This window comes from Cataglyphis hispanica, chromosome 19 (assembly GCF_021464435.1).
Source record: "Cataglyphis hispanica isolate Lineage 1 chromosome 19, ULB_Chis1_1.0, whole genome shotgun sequence".
NCBI lineage: Eukaryota > Metazoa > Arthropoda > Insecta > Hymenoptera > Formicidae > Cataglyphis > Cataglyphis hispanica.
Window position 1 is genome coordinate 2538384 of NC_065972.1, and position 21900 is coordinate 2560283.

General features: G+C 33.5%; 1 protein-coding gene across 7 annotated transcripts in view; it reads left to right on the forward strand.

Moving 5' to 3' along the window:
* Window positions 1-21900, forward strand: part of LOC126856705 (inactive rhomboid protein 1) — a 67404-nt gene that overhangs the window by 39888 nt on the left and 5616 nt on the right. For 5 of the 7 annotated variants that reach the window (XM_050605471.1, XM_050605470.1, XM_050605473.1 and 2 more), the window contains 9 exons: window positions 13175-13519; window positions 13641-13827; window positions 14186-14275; window positions 18910-19238; window positions 19383-19469; window positions 19977-20168; window positions 20660-20843; window positions 21224-21460; window positions 21559-21585. In XM_050605471.1, the coding sequence (XP_050461428.1) occupies window positions 13175-13519; window positions 13641-13827; window positions 14186-14275; window positions 18910-19238; window positions 19383-19469; window positions 19977-20168; window positions 20660-20843; window positions 21224-21460; window positions 21559-21585 (1678 nt within the window). The remainder of the gene's footprint in view (window positions 1-13174; window positions 13520-13640; window positions 13828-14185; window positions 14276-18909; window positions 19239-19382; window positions 19470-19976; window positions 20169-20659; window positions 20844-21223; window positions 21461-21558; window positions 21586-21900) is intronic. The other 2 variants (XM_050605468.1, XM_050605469.1) reach the window with 2 other exon arrangements.

Genomic DNA, 21900 nt, shown 5'->3' on the forward strand with positions numbered 1-21900 from the left:
TTCGTAAAATCTCAATCGCTATCATCCATGCCACTGTTATCAGAACACCATTATTTCCTAACTGTCTTAAGCGTTTGTTTTCATATAGTCGACGCTTATTGATGTTAGCTTCGAAACGCACACAATGGTGAAAAAGGGAAGAGGGAGGGAAGATGGAAGTTAGTGGCTTTAATTGGATTAAAATTTCATCGACGGGTGCATCCCTCTGCAATAGCTCTTTTACGATACTGTGAATCTAGGTTTCGCCACAAATCCGTAGTATAATGACTTTTAAACGCCATGAAACTGCATAGAGGGATATAAAGATAATATTGATACATTAAATTTTCAAATAAAATCGATATAAAGTGAGCGACGCTAAATAACGTATCGAGAATTGAATATGATTAAACTAATTAAAATTATTAAAATGATCTTAATTGCTATATAAATGACTATTATAATTAATATTATATGCAACATTAATAATTCGTGAGTGCCTTATAGAATTATTGAGTTGTTCGCGAATTCCTCGCAAAATAATTTGTTTGAATAATTCTTTAAAATGCATTTGATAATTAATTGAAATGATCCTCTTATATAAAACTTAGGATTATTAGACAAAAAAGATTAACGATAATGGACAACGAATCAAGTGTGAAAAATTTACATAAAGAATGCTAAATAATCTAGAATAAAAAGTTCTTGCAAAATCGACAGGGAATTTGTGAAAAATTCTTTTAAAATCTAGCATTAATTAGTAAAAAATTTATATTAGTCTGATAGGTAACTTGAATCAGATTTGCATATAAAAGACATGCTTTAAATAATTTGTAAAAATTTATACGAGTTTAATATATATACAAGAGAGAAAGATATTGTAGATGGAATTTGATAGAAAATTGTATAAAATTTAAAATTACAAAAGTTGAAGATATTAATAATATATCCTTTATAATAAGTGGATCGATTTCTAAAAAAAAAAAAGATAATTGAAACGCAGAATAATGCGAATACATTTCTCTAAAATCGATTTGAAGATCAATGTAAACCATGTAGTATCGCCAAAAATTAAACTGGAATACGCGATTTCTGTGAGAAACTAGAGGTGTCCAACGGCTAATTATCGAATACCATTCGCATAGCTCTGCTATGCGAGCAACGCATGGTATTCTACGGGATACGACCGCAAGTCTCGCCGCGTTCTCGCATGATTGCGGTCCGGATCGGAGATTGCGATCGATCGATTCGATTTTCCTCGAGAAAATCCCTTACCAATGTATATCGAAAATTTAATTTTTTTATTAATTCACATTTTAATTCCTCCTTTTTTCCCTTATATTTAAACTTGTCAAACTTGAAGAGTTAAATATAATAATATAAGTACAAAACTATACTAAATATAAAACTGTATTAATTGCATTTTAATAAATTATTATTTTAATTTATTATTTGTTAAATTTATATTTACATATATATTAAAAATTTTTTAAATTTTTATAAAATATATTAAAATCAAAAATTTTGCCAAAATAAATAGAACCTATACAAATCGACATTACGTTCTAATTGTAAGATAAAAGCACGTTGAAGATATATAAATGTAAAAAAGTATTTAAATAATTTTGGGGAGCACTTTTTTGAGTTGAAATTACCGTGGTAATTTTTTCTTCTTCGTATTGCTTTTATTTCTCTGCGGGAAAAATAAAGAAACGTAGGATGGGAAGGAGCAAAAGGGGGAGAGATTTAATCCCTCCTTTAGAAATATCCTTTGTATCTTACTCTTTCCGGAACCTTAATGGATCGGGGATAGTTTTACGTCATGGCCGGAGAGCTGTTTTTCGAGAATACGCCCTCCTCCCACCCTTGTTTACGGCGGTTTTCCGCGCTTCTCGACGATCGCCACAAATTCGAAAGTTTTATGACCTGTTTCGATCGTAGAGAAATTCTAAAAGTACTTACTGAGGGATTAGAGGTGCATTAAACATTTTCATAATTTTTTTTTAACGAAGTATACGAGTGCAATAAAATTGTATCATAAATTAACAATTTTTTTAGAGATTGCTTAGAATTGTATTAAAAAAGAAACTCAATCAATCATGAAATTATTTTAATATAAAAATAATACACATTTATATGCATAACACATTATTTTAATGAAAACATAGTTACAAAATGCGTATAGAGAGAATATTGCGAAGTTTGATAATTACGAGATTTTAAGCTTCCTAAAAACTATGTTCTTTTATTTGAATTAATTATTATATATTAAAATATATTTACACCTTTATCTCTAATTATAATTAAAAATTTTATAAAATCATATGTAAATAATCGTAATTCTCTGCGTCCATTTTCATCTAAATTGAAATATTGTGTAAATGAACCGGACTTCTGTCCGGTACTGAAAGGGACTCTAAAAAGATAAAGGAATCGCGGATTCCCACAGGATGTGGTCCCTCTAGAGGAGATTCGGCGGAGAAGCGGAATTCGAAAGAGGATTCCGCACGCGGCGCGAGCGGACAGGAACTTTCCTTAAATATTCATCGCCGTTACTATATTTAAGCGCGTGAAACTAGAGGAAACTCCGTGTAGACTTGGTGAATCTCCTTCGGGGAACGCTGCAAGGAATCTCGGAGTCCTCCTTTTATGAACGCGCTTCGTACATTGTCTATAATTTCGTAATTCATCTTCGCCGCCGTTGATAAGGAGAGTGCAGCTACGCTGCACAAAGTGTTTTGAGAAAAGACATGAATTTTTTGTTAATATATTTTTTTTGGATGTAATTTGGAAAGAAAATGGCGTGCCGACTCTTCTTTTTCTGCGTAATTAGGATGATAGCCGAAAAACTCTAAGACATTTATAATCGGGAGAGACAAAAGTGAGAGAATTATTTTTCATTTCAAAACAGTTTTTATGGAATTTTTATTTTTCTTTTAAAACATTCGAGTTTATGAAGAAGTGGAAAATTAATACATATATATATATATATATATATATATATATATATATATATATATATATATGTTAATAATGTATATATTCTGGATACATTTGTTCACTGAATACTAAAAAAAACTGAAATAGTCTCACTACCTACGTTTTTACCTGTCTTTATGTCAGTGTATATTATTTCTTAAATTAAGTACGAAGAAACGTGTTTGAATGCGCATTGTTCTCGGTTTCTTTGTTTTTTCCTCCGCGAAAAGCAGTAAAGTGTGTGTCACAGCGAGAAGAATACTTCATTAGGTAGACGATATGCTGGGACCGTCTCGGAAATGGTGGCAGCTTTTATTGCGGGATTCCCCTTTCATGAACTCCCGAGCTCGCACACGGTATTGCTTGGAATACTTGAGATTCTGGAACGAAACCTCTCGCAGGTTCACGTGAAAATCCCCGCGATGACGTCATCTTTTTTTGCTAATAATCTCAAAGATATTGCGATCCTTCTTCAAAGACAATTTTGTAGAAAAAAAAATTATATATGTATTTTTCATTTTAGTTATTTTTAATTTTTTTTTTTTTTTATATATATAGAAATGTTTAATTTTGACAAGACATTTTTATAATATGATATAATTCACAATATGATAACAATTATATTTTTTAATATATTTTTAATTAATCGCTTTGAATGACCGAGTTTTTTAATAGCTTCAATTCCGTTCATTCTAAACAATTTAAAAATTTGTGCAAAAATTAAAAATATTTTTGTTTTATTTTTAAAATAATAAAATCGTAAAATAGTAATTTTTTTTTTTCTTTTTATTTACTATATTCTAGAAATATAAAATTTGAAACGGGCATGGACGATTCCACTTTTTTAAGTAGTAAAAGTAGGGTGAAATACAATTAGAAATGGAATTTTATATTAATGTGCTTCAAGATTACAAAATTTTTCGTAATAATATTTTTAAATGACGGTGTTTCGAAACAAAAAAATTTCGAGATTATACAATTAAAAGAGATTAAAAATATAATGGTAGATTATAAAATATTAAGATCTCTCTTCATGGTTTTTTAAACCATTACAGGATCTGGTCGTGTAGAACTGCAACGTAATATCCGTTGTATAACTGAGATAGTGCAACGTAACTATATCGTGGCCAATATCATGTTACTGCTGGCATCATTATAACGTACTGCGATCCCGCACTTGCAACGGCTTTAATCTGCCGTTGAAATTCATGCGGGTTAAACACTAACCCTGCATTTTGCGCAAGACGGCCTTCATTGCACATTGCGATGCACCTGCGCGGAAGCATATGAGCCATCGTGCATAATACCGGGATACATTTTAATGTAGCCAATATCCGGCAAAACGGAATAATCAGATTTACCGTATGCACTTAATCGAATCGATATATTGATCTTTACGAATCTAAAATTGTTAATATATAAATTAAGATACATTAAAACTCTTCGCTTATTCTAAGATAAAAATTTATTTTAAAATCACATCAGCTTTTTTATGGGTATTTATTTTGGGGGGAAAGCTTCCATGAATCTGCATTTTAATTATATAATTCATGTATTATATTTATTAATGTTATTTATTATATTATATTATTTTATTTATTTATACATACAATGCATATGTCATATTGTATTTTGTAAAAATGTTTTGTATCTCTAATGTTCATTGAAATAATATAATATAATTTTTTTGTAATATAATAATTTTGATTGAAAAAGTTTAAAAATTGTTTCAAGCATTATTAACATTCCGCGTTATATACATTATTATTTCAGTCTAAATAAAATCAATAACACAATGTAAAGATACTTGGATGTTAGAATGCGTATACATTTTTGCATGGAAGTAGGGACGGTAAAGCTTTTCTTGAGTAGCATACAGATGCCTATTGGAATAAACTTGATCACTTTGATCTAAGCGCCAAATGTCTCGGCATCATGCAAATGCTTGGCAAATACTCACGCAAATTGTCTTACATAATTGATCGTGGATTAATACCATAATCTTCTCCAACAGCCATTAGCGAGTTAATTTAATCTTCGAGTTAGATTCGAATTAATCGACTAAATCACTTTCTCCGATAAGACTCGAGCCATATGCATTGAATATTTTAGATCTTACAATAGTGTCATAAATATTTTAAAACGTTTAGTATTCAACCCAAAAAAATTGACATACTTTCAAAGGTAATGCAATTACGCTATTTTGACATTTCCAAATTTCAATCATTAGGAGAAACACAAGTAATTTTTATAAATTATTTCGTGACAATTTTTTAGAACACATGTACAATTTCATAAATTTTTTAAAATTGTTTTGGATTGTTATTTAGCAAGATAGTTTTTGGAAAGGATGCCGAAATTTATTAATTGTTACTATTTCAGGATTTTGATTTCTGTAATTTAGATACGTTTGAATATTTTAAGTTGCTAAAATTTTAATTAAATTAATAAACGAGTTAGACGAGGGAGCCAGCACGGTATTCTGTGCAAAATATGTTTATTAGATCTTAACTATTCGTGACCGCTTCCCTCGCCTAACTCTTTTATTAATTTTGTTAATCATTTGGAAAATTTTTATATCATTTAAAATTTTAATACCTGTCTGAAGGCCTAATAAACTTCCGCGTCGTTATAATTTTATGAGATATCGATTGTTTTTGCAGTTTTAGTACTCTGCGCTTTTAAAACAATATTTTAATATTTTAAAATTCTCGAAAGTTACTATTTAGCATCATAATATTTTTAAATTCCTTTCTTATATACATATACAATTTTTTATATTAAAGTTTTAATGTTAAACTTAAAAATCTTTTTTGGTAATAATTAGCATTACAATCTAAAGTTCTGTTTAAGTAGAGACTAAGATTTGAAAATAAAACATAAGAAGATTATTCGTGTAAAAGTCATTATATTCTTAATTATCTTAAAAGAAACTTTTTCCAAAGATGTTTATTCATGGAAATGTTTCTCTTCATTTTTTAATCGCGACGCAATGTGTCTACATACATGTATTTTTTTTAGATTATACCGAGATAGAAAATCTCAAATGCAACTGCAATTATCCTTTTGATGTCTCAATGGAAGTATTTGACATCATTATTTTGGGATAAAATGACAAAAATTAAACCTTTGTTGCATTGTCGATTGTCACATAATAATTGCTAATTTGAGTTTTACTGCAAATTATGCGCAATGCACAGATCGCGTTAAGCTAAACAGCATTTGAGATTGAATGTGTTTTGGAAATTAGGATCGATACAGAGCACGAGCGCGTTATAAGGGCGATTGCTGCTGGCATTATATTAATTAATGGCGATGCATTTATTACGAATGCCTGACATTTACAATAGATCTTGCGTATGAGAAGCTAATGCTATGCAACCGTTAATGCAACGTTCGCATACGGGATAATTGAATGGATGGATTTGGCTTCGGGTAATCACTAATTATTCTCCATGCTTATAACGCTTATTGATCTCTCATAAACATGTTTATCGTTTTACTAATGTTTCTAATATGATCTTATTATCAAAGAAAAAATCATTATCATCTGTGTAAATTCCCTTAATAATCCTTTTTGTCAATTAATATTAACAATTATTTATTTTTCTTATGCAAGATTTTATAATTAAAAGTTAGATATGTATATGTATTAATTTTATTCAGAATATTTCGAAAAAATTTCACACATAAGATAATTAATTTACATTTTAGATTATACATAGTGTTCAAAATTAATCTTCAAGATCTTTAAGATAGATCACCGATTATTTCAACTGTCACACTAGTAAAAATCTTGAAAGATTTTCTCAACGATATCTTTGAAAAAAATTATTTCAAAAATGATTAAGATCTTTTCACAAATTCTTTTCTTTTTTATAACGTATAACTTAAAATTATATTATATATAAGTTTTTTGTACACTGCACTGTATAGTATAATCTTAGTGTTCCACATAATCTTGAGATCTTCATTATAGCGTTGTCAAAAAAATTCTTTCAAGAGAGAAAGAGAGAGGGAGAGATCGGCATATTTTGGATATTTCTTGTCTCCTTTCTATCTCCTCGTCACAGCTCGATGGTCGAGCGTGTACTGACTAGTATCCGAGTGGCAAATATCTGAGTATCGAACGCGACGGTTGAAACGACGCCGAGCGCATGCGAGGCGGACTCTAGGTCAGGTCACGCGGGTCAATCGCCGAGGTCGTTAACACCGACGAGAGAAAGAGAGAGAGAGAGAGAGAGAGAGAGAGAGAGAGAGAGACAGAGAAAGACCAGCCTTATACACTGTCTGTATAAGGCTGGTCTCTGTCCGATGAGCACATACAGGAAACAGCGGTTTCGAACGAACCTGAAAAATCTGCCCGACGATTTCGAGGTTTCCATAAATAAAACTCAAAACTTCATTAAGCATGTCGTGTTTATTTGCTCTGACTATATCTCCTCTGCTTTTCATATATATTTTTCAAGATTTTTAGATTTGTCACTGATTACATTATCGATTCGGTAGCAATAAAAATATGAATATAATGACAGTTAAAATTAATATGTAAATTAAACTGAAAGTCTGAAAAAATATTTTGTACGATAAAGTACAATTTTTATGACAAAAATTTATGTGGAATGGTCTCATACGTGCGATTTACATTTTTTTTTTTTTTTTTTCAATTTTAAATCTCTCACACAATTGCAACGTTTGGAATTAAATTAAATTAAATTTTACATTTTCAACACATTGCACGATCAGATATATTTAATTATTATAAGACTTCGCGATATGAATCGTGGACATATTTCACTTCAATTACGACGCTCCGTTATAACGGTCGTTTAAAAGCAAGAGGATGTCGTTGTACCAAGCGACATTTATAATCGCTAAAAAGGGATAACATTTTAACGTACTTGTGTGTGTATGTGTGTATACAGCCATTTTCGAGAAGTGTTATTATCATGAGACGAGGGATGTTGAAAGGGCAGTAAGAACGAAAGTTTTCTACTCGCTCTGTCGACTCCGTTAATTTCCGGCTTCAATTTTCGACAATTGAATTATATCGCCTTTTTTGGTCCCCGGCATGCTGATGACAAAGTGGTTCGATCGTAACTCAGACAGAATTACGTTTCTTTCGCGACCGACCGTTAGTTCTCATCCGGGCATCTTTACTTGGCCGACAAGGTCAACAGTGCGCGAATTTTGCTAATAACCAATCTATTTCTCTTTATGCCATTATTTAATGTCTATAATAAATTTTTACGAATGTATCTTTCAAAGCCTTTTTTTTGTGAAGATTTTTAGAGTGACTATGTTTGAGAAATATATCCCGCAAAAAAATTTTTTAAAATGATTTTATTTTTCCGATTCTCTTGAGTCTTATAAAAGACCTTGCACAATCTATTTTATTTAAAAGGTTTTCTTTTTTGGGGAGATTTTTATAAAAATAAATCCGGGGAAATTTTATTTTTTATAAAAAAAAATTGTATCTTACATTTTTCCTCGAAGATTCTCATTATCGTAATTTTATTAATTGAAATATAATTTTTAAAACGCATATGATTTAATTTCGCGCATCTAACTTTTATTTCTTTGCGCTCATTTTATAGAAAAGAATTTTTTTTTTATTATAAATATGTAAGAGAAATATATGTACAAGATCATAGAGAGATATATGATTTTTTAAAATATTTTATTAATCGTCGTTTAGACTCTCATTCAATTAAAATCGCAGTTGTGTGTAATCTTTTTTTTTTGTATCGTTTAGATCTTCCAGACATCAATCGATTGCTTGGCGGGGCGAGTCAAGCGGACTCGCGAAGTGGCTCTGATTAAGCGGCGCTATTAAAGGGTGGTACTCGAAAAACGAACATAATCATTAGTAACCGAAGCAGTTTCCGGCACTCCCTCTAATAACCGGTTCGCACGCGATCGTAATTATTATTTGCGGCTTATGTCGGCTCGCTTTCAACGTAAATCGGTTTATCAATCGAAACGATAGCGTATCGCTATCAGAATCAGAACATACCTTATCATCCTACAATTTAGTAGTCAAAAAAGTTTAATACATTTCATATATAATAACATTTTCCTGATTGAAAAATAAATCAACTATATTTTTATTATTTTTATTATTTATTTTTTTCTCTCCTTTAATCAAAGTAATTTTATTGCGTATCGGGAGAGAAAGAGAAAGAGAGATTTTAATGAACAAAACAAGGGCGCTATCGCGAAGACATAAATATTGTAATCTAGTACATAAAATTCCACGCGCGTAATTACAGAGGCGGGCGGGATTCGTTTACGCTCAACTTGCCTTTACACTTTACATCATGCGATTGCAGTATCGTTTTACGCAGTGCGGCTATTACTGCAGCTACACGAGATGCAATTTTAATTTGCGCGCCGCATCGCGATTAAGGACAATCAGAAGTGATGGCAAGGCGGGGTTAGTTGACGAGAAAAGAGGAAACCTTGAAAACTTTATTTTTTCATGGCTTCACATTTATTTTATCTTAAGCAGCAGCGAGAAAACAAGTAAACCGATTAAAAGTATCTATAACACTTTACAATTAACACATTGACATAAGATATTAATAAAACGTACAATCAAAAAAATATAAAAAGTACAATTATAAGGATATTTAATTTATTATTTAAATTTTTGAACAATTTTAATAATGAAGTTTTATAATGGAGAGTATTAATATAACAATATATTTGTTTATTTTATTTGCAGCATAAATTGAAACAATATTGTAACTTTTTTCAAGATTTTTGATTCATAAAAAGAGCTTAGTATTGTATTTTTGTATTATATTAATCAAAAGATATTTATGATGTTGTTTATATCGCATCAATTCTTTAATTATAAAAATAATATACAAACATAATCTTGAAAAACTTGCAACTGCAAAGAGAGAAAGAGAGAGAGAGAGAGAGAGAGAATTTGATTTATAATAAAAATTTGCATGTATATATAACCAGTACCAATAAAAAACGTATTACTAAAAGTATATTTATGAATAATATACTGAAAAAAAAACATCGAAAAAGGCAACTTTGCAAGAATATAAATTGGTATCAATATGCATAAATAATTACCAAGAAATTAAGCATTAACGTCTCTCGGAGGAATAAATCTCTATTAATAAAATATCTATTAATAAAAATATATTTTCACTAACACAAAAATATTTCACAATTAAATTTAAACTTTAAACATTTTATATAGTTCTTTTTTAACAAGCTTTCACGTGAGTATCTGGATTATAGTTATCAGATGAAAATAAATGGAAAATAAAATTGTAAAAGTTTGTACAGATGAAAAGAGCCTAAATGCAGATATACGACACGCACATTGCGCGTGAAAATGGCGAATCGCAAAGCCGCGTGGAAAGAATCGGCTTTACGGTTAATTAGCAAACGTGACGTTGAGGATCTGCGTCTCAAGCAAAAAAACAGAAATCATCGAGGACGTTGCTTTATAGCAGTATCATCGTGTAATAAATGAAGATACGAAAGCGATAATTAAAGACAAAGGAACAAAGCGAAGCTGGAGGGACGTCGAGGCCGTTGGCGGATTCAGTATGAAAAAGTGATGTGTGAAAGCTACAGGAGGACGCAGACCACACCCTGCTAAAGTCAGGGGTGGCGCGAAGGGATGGTGAGAAGGGTTGGCAGGGAGGATAGGGGAGAGTAATACCTCGTGTTGTAAAAATCCACTCGCGTGAAAAACAACCCGGGCCATCGTCGCTATACTATTTACCGCTTGATAGGGGAAGGGTCGTATTTTCTCTCTGCGCTTTAAACCCCGTCATTCCTTCGCGCGGATGACACGTACATACGTGGCCTCCCTTCTTGCCTCTCGTTTCTTCCATCTCATCTTCTCCCAATCCGTTTCCCCGGTCTTCTTTTCGCTCGATTTCTCTCTGTCCGCTTCAGTCACTCCTCGGCTCGTTGCAGTTTCTTCCGACTCATTTCTAGACATACCTCGGTCTCTGTCGACATCTAGCAGTCTATCGGACCGTTTGAGTCTGTCTTTCTGAAAAGTCATGCTTCTGCCTTTTTCCCCCCTTTTCCTTCTTCTCCTCGTTATAGCTGTTCTACAAGATCCATCAGACCTATTCTAGTTTCTTTCCAAGTTATTTCCTCTCTTGATTTCTCTTAAATTCTTCTAATCTCTTCTCCAATTTCTACGGGTATTTTAATTATTTTTTAATAGCTATTTTTTTTCTTTATCCTAGATTTTTTTTTAATTCCTTGAAAATTTACCGGTTTTTTTTTTTTTTTTACTATCTTCATCAAGTAAATCAATTTTTAAATTTTTCCTGTATGATTTTGATTTTTGACCTCTTTTAAAGTCTGTTACATTCTTGTTTAAACTCTTAAAATTTTATATACATATATAAATGGCTTCTCAGAGTAAATTATTCTAGAACATCCTGTACAATCGCTTTAATTTATTGTAAACTTGTTTATATCTGACACAATTTATCATCGATCCATGCATTTATCCTCGGTCGCGCGTCTTATCAAATCGAAATAGGCTAATGAAATTGGGCGGGCGAGCTTCGCGACGTCCTTAATTTCCGGCCCGGCGCGCGGCGGCGAAACAAGCGGAAACAAGACACTGTATTTATGTTGAAACTTATATATGAACCCTCAACTTAAGTACCTGCGATACACACGCGCCGAGAACCGGCGTCTCCTGGCGCGAGGAGTCGCGCGTTGCGGCTCTTCCGATCGAAGTATTTCTTCGATGGGAACTTCCTTCGCGCCATGCTGAGAAGTTACCGGAACGACGGAGAAATTATTAACAAACATCGTGAGTGCGAAACACAAAAATACAATCTGCACTTACGCTCTTCAATATCTTATTGAATTTATTACTGAAGGGGAAGGTAGCTAATTTATCCGTACATTAGATAAAATAGCGCAAAAAACTAGAACCAAAGAATAAGAACAATAATTGCTGGAACGTACTTACATCAAGCACAAATAGAAAGCTACAAAAAATTTGCTTTTGCTGAAAAAGTGTTGCTGATATACAATCTTTCAATTTTTTGCGTTAAATTGATTAACTAATTTGGGAAAATGTGAAGAAAATTATGTCAAAAGTCAAGTATTTTTGTCTATTTCTCTATGTAATGTATATACACATTTCCATTAATCGCAAATTCATAAGTTCTCCTGGGCATATCTGAAATCTAGCGTCTGAAAACACTACTTTTTTGATGCACTCTCGCGCCCATTCAAGTTGCATGAAAGCTGCAAGCTCGGCGAAGTCCTCAATTCTATCTCTCCGCATCTATTCATGAGACGATTTTGTGGCGCGACATTCTTTCAGTGAATTTCGCTTCGACATAAGTCCCCCTCCTGCATCCCAAGTTCTTCTATGGTTTGAAACTTACTTTAATAGTCATCTTTTTTGTCATCCGAAAATTTGTCATCGGGACATTTTTTTTTTAAATGCCCATTTATTTTCTATTTTACATTCATCTCTCTTTGCCTGCGAATTGCTCTTTTATTTTGCGCGAATTTTTTACGTCAATATTTTTGCCAAAGTCTCGCGATCGTTTATTAGCGCTTAATCGAGCGCATTTTCGCGTTGCGTTTGTCAAATCTTGGACCGTGAATAATACCTTAATCGTATTTTCTGTGCAATTCATTTGGAATTAACGTTGTGCCGGATTAAAAAAAAAATGCACGAGTTTTTCCCAGGAAAAAATTAACTAACACGGCACGTGCGTTCGAGGCAAGCGACGACAAGGCGTCTAAGAAGGGGCAGCTTGCTATTAATTATCCTTGATGCACGCGATATCGACTTCCTTCTCTTTTTTCACCTCCCCGATACTGCACTTCGCCTAAATGAATGCAGGCGAGGGATGCAGCTGCCGCCAGGCCGCGAGAAAAATGTGGCGTCGCGGAAATTCCCGAAATTTTCCTTTTTTATTTGCGCGAATATAAATCACCGTGCGTTCAAGCTGCGCGCGTATATATATTTTCTGAAATATGTATATTTCTTTATTTATCGTATAACTATAGAAATTTGCTAATTTATTGCTAATAATGTGATCAAAAAATAATTCATAATTTTGAATCTCCTTTGAACTAATGAAATGAATGTAGCAGACAATTTTTTTGTTTCTCTCACTAAAAAAAAAAGTCCAGTTCCACGTAGAAAACGACGCAGTAACGTCACTTGTCTCTTTTGTTTTTTTTTTAGGCAACCATCGCCGAGTTCCGGAACAACTGGCACTTCAACGGTATCATCGACGACCGGCGAGGGCGACGCGACGCAGAGTATCGGGATGTACCCGGTGGGCGTTGCGGTTTCCTCTACCGCAACGACGGTGACGCCGGTGACGACGGCGTCGGCGACCGTGCCGTCGTCGGTTACCTCCGGCGTCTCTGTCGCTACCGGAAGTGTCAGCGGCATCGCCAGGAGCGTCTCCGCGCCGAGCGCACCACCACGGCCGATGGTCCAAGTCAGCAGCTCCTCGGTGAGCGCTTCGGCGGCTCAACGGCCGAGACTCAGGAGGAACCAGAGCCGCACCGAAGCTATCCGAAAGTGAGTATTACTGTCTTCGAGTACTACTGGAGAGCGTTAATCATTCGTAAGAGCGAGCGTCGTACTTGAAATGATAGCGGTGAATCTGATAAAACGTTTGTAACATTATCGAATCTTGCAGTTATATTAAACGCGAGACAGCGCAGTTCTTCGGAGTCGACGAGGAATCGGAGGCTCTGGAGAAGCAGAGATGGCTGGACCGACGACGACGCATGGCGTCGAGGAAGTATGGCGCGCTGCTACCGGAACACAAACCCCCGGATCCGGATATCACCAGGGATGTACCGGACACGACCGAGACACCGGAGGTAAATGCATTATATCAGAGAGGAGAATATACATACATACGTTCTAACGTGATTGCGATCATATTAATGATAACCCTATGATAATCGACAAGTTAATAGCGGGATAAGTCAAGAGGTATCATTAGAAGAGTAAACTCGAAATTTTTCAACTCAATTCAGTTTTTGACAATGATTATACAGTGACGAAGTTAAGATATAAGAATTAATTGTGATTGTTACTACAAATAATTTAATGAGTGTGTATATAATCAGAGAAAACAACAATAATATTACTCGAGCAATTTTTATTGGCAAGAAAGAATTCGGCATTTTGAGGAATTGTAGAAAGAAAAGGAATATATTTTTTAAATATTCACAGAGTGTCACTCTCAGACGATGGCAGCAACCGGTACGGAGGAAAGATTCTGTGGCGAGGATGACGCTGTCGGGTCTTCATTACATCGTCGAGGTGAGTCATTGATTGGAACTGTTTAAGTTTTAATTATGCTAAAATCTATTTCGATAATTTTTTTTTTATGAAATATGATTTGTAAATTTCTTGTTTGATATTTTTGTTTATTTGATAGAATTTTGTCTATAGTGTATGTAAAGAATTTTTCATGTCAGGATCGTTGAAAGGGCTCGTTAAATCTGCAGATGAATTTTTATTAACATCACGAGACGAATCGATGCGACGTAATTAGCCGGCCGAGTGTAAACCACCTTTTTGCTGAATTACGTTACATTAACTTTAAAGTTTAGATTAGCCAAAGTAGAGAGTAATTCCGGTCATAAAAGTGGAGCGACCTGTACGCCCGTCGCCCTATTACGTAACTTTGGTTTTAGTTTACGCCAGAAGGGCTTATTTCCGGCCATGCAAACTTTGCACTCGCCAAGCTAAGACAAAATTTTACCTTTGAATTATTCAAGTATTTTACTAGCCGCGATTATATTTTAGAAATATTATACAGCATAATATCTATGGCTTATATCGAAAGCATATAAGTGAAAAGACTTCGTTGTTTTAGTCGATTTTTAAGTGGACTCATCTCTTAACAGCTGTTTTACTTTTAAAAGGCAGAGAAAATATTAATTTTATCAAAAGATTAATAGGAGCAAAACAGATTTGCAAATTGAATTTTTTTTTAATCTTGTATTAAAATTTTGATGATGTATCGTCGATTATCCTGAAATACATTCATATTTTTTTCGATTGGCCCTGGTTGAATGTATCGAGCGAGTGTTACACATACATATGTATATACGCATTGCGCAATGCATTCTTCCTGTGCTGCAAACGCGCGGGGCTGGCCATATTTCAAAACTTACCACTTAACTTGAACTAGCCGGACAACGCCTGGAGCATGTACCGCGCTGGAGGAAAGTATGTTTCTCTTTCGTATACACGGTGAACCATTAAAATATTTCACGCCCGACCCAGAAAGCATCGTGTCGCAGTTTGAAAGTTCCAAATCGAACGGAAAATATTCACGGCCGTGAATATTTTATAATTATGTTACGCAATAAAATATTCTGCTCCAAGTATTTGTGAAATTTCAGTAACCATTGAATGACTTCGAAAGATATATTATCGGATGTTTATTATTCGTTAATCAAATAATGTTTAATTTATATATGTATATTATTTCTTAAAAAATAATTTTATATAAGCTACGATTTTTTATAGCTAATTTTTTCGATTCTGCTCAGAATCCAATGACATATAATAATACAGATCTTACAATGTTATACATAAAAATAATCGTTTAAATTTATACTTTTGCATTTTTATATTTTGTTCGAAACATCTTTTTTTCTTGATTAGAGAGCAGAGTATAAAATGAAGATAAAATCCGGAAAACGAGTAACACAAATTAATTTTAGTGCGATCTGTTTCGCGCGATCGAATCACAATTCCGCGATTGTGTTCTCGCAATAATGAAATTTATTAAGCGGAAACGCGGACTGTGCTGCTTAAACCGTTTTGAAAGACTCTTTTTAGCACTGATAAATCTGAAACAAAAGCTCTGCACGAACACATTTTATCATGCACATTCATTTATGATATTTAGAGACAAAATATAGAGAGAGAAATTTTCCTCGTTAACATAATAAATATTTTCTACTAATTATTTTTTTTATACTATTTTTTTCCTAACACAGTTACTTTATTCTCTCTGCTTTTTGAGAAATTCCTATTGTCGCCCTTGAAATTTGTAACGCAAAAAATTGCATTCTATTTCATGACATACGCATAATAGCCGGACAAGAGCAGTCAATAAAGCCAATTCGAAAAACGCAGCTGCCGCGGACATAAACGCGCTCGCTCGTTCCATGCTTTCTTAATTAATTAATGTAATGTCGATTTTACTTAATAATGAGGTTTATTAGACTTTCGTGTTAACAGATGTTACTGCTGTCTTATTACACCGTGCCGTTCGCGCGCGCTCGTACGATGTAGATTTTAATAAAAATTCGCGTGTAAAACGCGTGCACCGGCCGCCATTAATTACGTCTCTTGAGCGGAACGCATAAAGGGCGAGTTACGAGGGTAATCTACTGCCTTCGTTACACACCGCCCTAAGATTTAAAACACTTCGTTACGCGCGTGACGCGCTTGTGGTGCCTCTCCGTCTCTCCTGTTTCATTTTCCTTTTTAATTTCACGGAAACGACGTATCGCGCACATTATTACATTTATATATGCGAAAGATAAATAAAGAGAAATCTTTTTTTTTCTTCCTGAGAGAAAGAGATTGTCTCCATCTTTGATTCTTGAGTTAATTGTTTGAATAAAACTATATATTTATTTTTTTTTAATAATTGATACATATATATACATAAAAATTTTTATCTCTCTTTTATTCATGTTTTTGATACAATGCTCTATTAAATTTCAATATGTCTCACTAGGCCTAGCGGAATTGTAGAGGTCGATACAAGAGCTATATAAATCATTTGATAGTTGTTACTATGCGATGCATTCGTAGTCGTTAATGTCGGATTATGCTGATCTGCGTTTAATTACATACTCATGAAATGATGGATTTCCCAGTAAATACTCATTACGCGTTTACTCATCATCGTTGATCGATATTAATAATCGACCAATAATGTTATTCAATAATAACTTCGATACGGATTAATAAACTCTTGAATTATTGCCGATCGAATTTTTGCAATTGCATTCATGCAATTCAATTTCCCCATAGGTGTTTTTTCCTTGTCTTCTTTTCGTACTCTTTCAATGACAGGACAATTGTTATCATCCCACTATGCGAAATATAATTTAATTTTATATAGTAAAAATATTCAATATTGACTTAATTTGAGATATATAATTAATTGTATCATAAATTGTTACTGGAATGAAATTAATAATACAAGTACAATAATAATTAATTAATAATACAAAGAAATTAATAATACAATAAATTTTAATTATTAAAATTTAATAATTTTTTAGCTGTAGCTTTTTTCAAGATTAATAAAAAAATGAAGGTAGAATACGAAATAATTAAAATTAAGATATCTTTTTTTTTATATATATATTTAGTAGGAACATTAATATAAATATGTCACAAATATATGTTCTATATATCAAAGAATTTATATCAAATTATATATAAAATATTTAGCACGGAAGATAACGTATCGAAGTGCATATTTTCTTTTGTGATAATAGCGGGCTCGTTAAAGTGGAAAAATTCCATAGAAATGAGTCTACGCCTCTATAAAATTGGACGGAATTTAATTTCGCGCACGGCTTGCGTGGAATTAACATTTATCCTGTTTATTGCTCCGTATCGAGCCCTTTCAATCGGATTTTATATCGTCATGACTGGCATGATTCTCGGTTGTTAATCGACGTTCCCGCAATTAAAGGGTATATTTTGAAAAATGTGTGCCTTAAGATTTCTTTGCACAAATAAAAATCAAGTTCTTCTATAAAATCTCTCTACATAAAAGCTCGGCGATAATTCGAAATGTTTTGCCATGTTACTCAACTTCGTTGATAAATCTTTTGCTTAATAAGAAAATATATTACACACATTAAAGTTTTACCCATTCATTACGGGACGTATAAACGGCGCCAACTTGGACGAAGACGTCTCGTTAACCGAAGGCCGCAACATCCGAAGAAACAATATCGGTGCAAGTTGGCAAGCTAAATTGCCGCTTAACGCGGTTAGCTTACAAAGTTTCGCATAGGGATAGCGGGAAGCGCTTGGTCAGACACGAGGGATGATCGGCTGCCGTATGCCTGGTACCTACTACTGGCTGTTAGCAGCCAGTAGTAAATGTCAGCTAGTGGACGGGCCGCGCGTGGGCTGTGCTTTCGACAGCACCGACAGTTTATTAGCGGCATCGGAGTCCTAACTCCGGGGTGTGGCAGTGCAATATTAGCCACGATATTTTAACATCGATTTCTCTAACGTATATTTTGATTTGTAATCGTTATCGGTATATACGATCGTAAATTCTAACGTGTCTGCACCTCTTTCTCTGGCGAATCTTCCGATATTTTTTAGAAATTATAGATTATCGATACGTGTATTATATTACATAATTCTGTTATAGGCATTAAATTGATATTGAAATTTTTTTTGACATTTTTTGATGAAATAAAATTCTTTAATAAATATTTTTTTATGAAACCCAAAAAAGCACGGAATTTTTCGGCATAAATTTAAACACAAGTATTTCGGATAAAGTCCCTTCGAGTCCTGGGTTTGTTGACGAATTATTCTTTTTCATTTGCGAGAGATTTTAAAGACTGTTATGTTACTTTTTATAGGGATGATTATCAAAGATTTTTAATTTTATATTTTCTAGTAAGTTTGGAACCTCTATATTTCTCAGCTTTTTTCATTTAGTTTATGTGTCTCATCATAATTTTTTTTTTTACGTATACATCTCCACAGAGACTTACTTAGTATTAGCTTAGTATTAAAATCTTAGATTTTTGCTCCAAACGATGTAGGATTTGACACTTTTGAAGCGAAAAGGAGGAGGAATCCTGCAATCTCAATGCATATTTGTATCCTTAAATGCAAATATCGTGTAATGCCGTTAGATTGAAGCACGTCTGTCTGTTTGCCAGTCATTGACGAGGCAGCGTCCCCGCGAGCGCTCGCAATCGCGTATGGAATCACGCAGCTTCCCGCCGAGCACGATCGCATATCTATCGCGGACGGAGGGGGTGTCGTATCCTGACAGCGGCCCGGACGAGGAGCAGTCCTTCTTCGAGAGGCCCCCGCCGCCTCCGCCGCCCCTTCCGCCTCCTCCAACGACTCAACAATCGCAGCAAACATCACAGATCGATCAGGCCCCCGATGGATTGGTCAAGGACGAGGAAGTCGGCGCTAAGATTGTGGATATGTATGACGCCGCGCAGGATCGCGAGGGGATCACTTCCGAAAATTTGGTCGGGTAGGTTCTCCGTAAGATTAAAAAGTTTTTGTGGGGCATTATTAAGAAAGCCGTGAACATCACAGATAGAATTATTTTTTGCAAGAAATTAATTATAATTTGGAGTAAATTAAATGAGACTTATTAAATGCTTCCTGTTCACAGGTTCGTACAGCAAAAGGACAACATGATGACGATCGACGGACAAGTTAGACGACCCCGTTCGATCACGAGGGACCACTATATTTCCAGGTGAAAGCTCGTTTCATTAATTTTTAATTAGGTTTTCTTAAGAGAATTAATTATAACAATTTTTTTAATATAATTTGTTATTAATAATATTGTATTATTCAATAATTAATTTCTCTCAAATTAATTATCATCGTTAAAATTGAATTATTGCAAAAAAGTTTAAAAATATGGTAATATATGACATTGTAACTTTATTATGTTTAAAAAGCAAAATTCTCGAGTAATATGTTTTTTTATAAATCGGAGATAAGTCTTTTATATCAGAGATGTTCCGTAGAAATAATAAGATTAAATTAAATGAAAAATAAGTTTTCATGCTTCAAACAATACAATTTGTAAGATTTTTTTCGTTTTTGATGACGATTAATCGAAAAACTGTCGACGTTTGGACATTTCAAGAGTTTGCCGAGATCGTGAAATTTGTTCGAGCAAAAGCAATTTGCAAAATAGATTTGTCGTTGTCCTCCGACAAACTTGCAAGCGTGTATAACGAGAATGAGATTACAGAAAGACAAGTTGGAGCAGGTCGAAGTACGATGCGCCTCCAACGGAGGGTACGAGGTTGCCGCAGGAGGAGGGAGTGACTCTCCGCAGGGAGATAACTGGGGCCACGAGGATCTCCCGCAGCACGATCGATCGTGTCTTCGACAACAGCAATCGGCGGAGATACGGAATGGGCATTGTCGGTCGCTTCTTCGGGTAAACTTCATACTTCAATCTTTATAGGATTTAAGTCAAAAGTCGATTTAATTGACTAAGTTGATTAATTAAATTAATTCTTGCGAGAGTAAAATTATCTTAATTGGAAAACGATTGATTGGCTACGAGATATAAAGCAAAAGTTTAAAAGTAATTCGTATATTTTATAAATTATATTTTAGATAGAGAACTCAATATCTAAAACATAAATCTTGCTAATTATGAGCTGTATGTAATCTTTGTTCCAAACACTTTATACAATTGCTATTTTATTATATTTTTAAAAGAATATTATTAAGGATATTATTTTTCACAAGTCGATATTTTATATATAATAATATAGTAACTGTGATAATTTTCTATTGGGGAACAGGCTTCCTTGAATATCGAGATTATAGTAATTACTGTAAAGAAGTTAATTATTATTACTATACAGTAATTATTGTAAAGAAGAAAAAGCGAGTCATTTAAAGTTTTCTTTCTTGTTCCAGACGATCTTTTCGGAAAAGTGTCGCGCACAAACCAGACGTAAAGAAGCAGTTGGACGACTTCGAAGATCACCGACCATATTTCACGTACTGGATCACCACTGTGCAAGTATTGATTCTGATAATATCGCTAGCGTGTTACGGATTTGGTCCTGTTGGAATGGATCTCAATCATCGGTCAGGAATGGTGAGCAAATAAAAAATTATTTGATATTATTCATTGATTTCAGTTATTCTTATTCGATTCTCATTATCATATTTTAAAAGTTATTTTAGTTAAAATTATCGAAAAAGTAATCTTGTTGAGAATATATTAAAAAATTTCTCTGGCGCAACAAGATGAAATTGTTTCTTTATCTACGTTGAATCAAAGTAAATCATGCTACTTATATATTAGAAATAATATATTTATGATTTCTTTAAACATGATTGAGCGCATGACCTAAAAATAGAAATTGCACAAAGATTATCATTTCTATTAATAAAACTTTAGAATTTCCTGAGGCATTGCTGTAGAATATTCCAAGCTAAAGAGATACTTGATTGAAAAATGATTGATTTATCTAGGTTCTCGTGACGAGTTTGTCGTTGCAACAAGTGGACTATAAAGAACCTGCGAACTTCTGGCTCGGCCCTAGGGCCGCGGATCTAATTCATCTTGGTGCCAAGTTCGCACCGTGTATGCGTCGAGACATCAAGATTTTGAAAGAGATTGATGTCGGACGGGAAAGAGAACGGGATACCGCTTGCTGCATCAGGAACGACGATTCCGGCTGCGTTCAATCCAGCAAAGCGGACTGCTCTGTAAGTTTCTCAATCTTTAAGATTTGTATAACATCATATCCTTGGCTCTTCATGGTCGTGTTCATGTTAATGTAATTTTCTTCCATGCGCGCCAACAGATTCGGGGATTGAGATCCACTGTTACGGTAAATCATGTAATCTTTACTTCGATTTTTTTGGCCTGAAAAAAACACTTAAATGAAATTAAAAGAAGTAAACACGCTGTGCTTCTTTGCTTATTATAATTATTGATGATCAATTTTATAATGATAAGAGAAAAACAAATTTTATATAAGAAATAATTAAATATATTATATATAACTTAACTTTAAATGTAATCAAAGAAAAGAAAGTAAATATTTATACAAATACAAATATTTTATTTGTCAATTTTGTATTTATTTTGCGATGTATTTTTACAAACAAATATGTAAAGCTTTCTTGTTAATTCGTGCATGTTT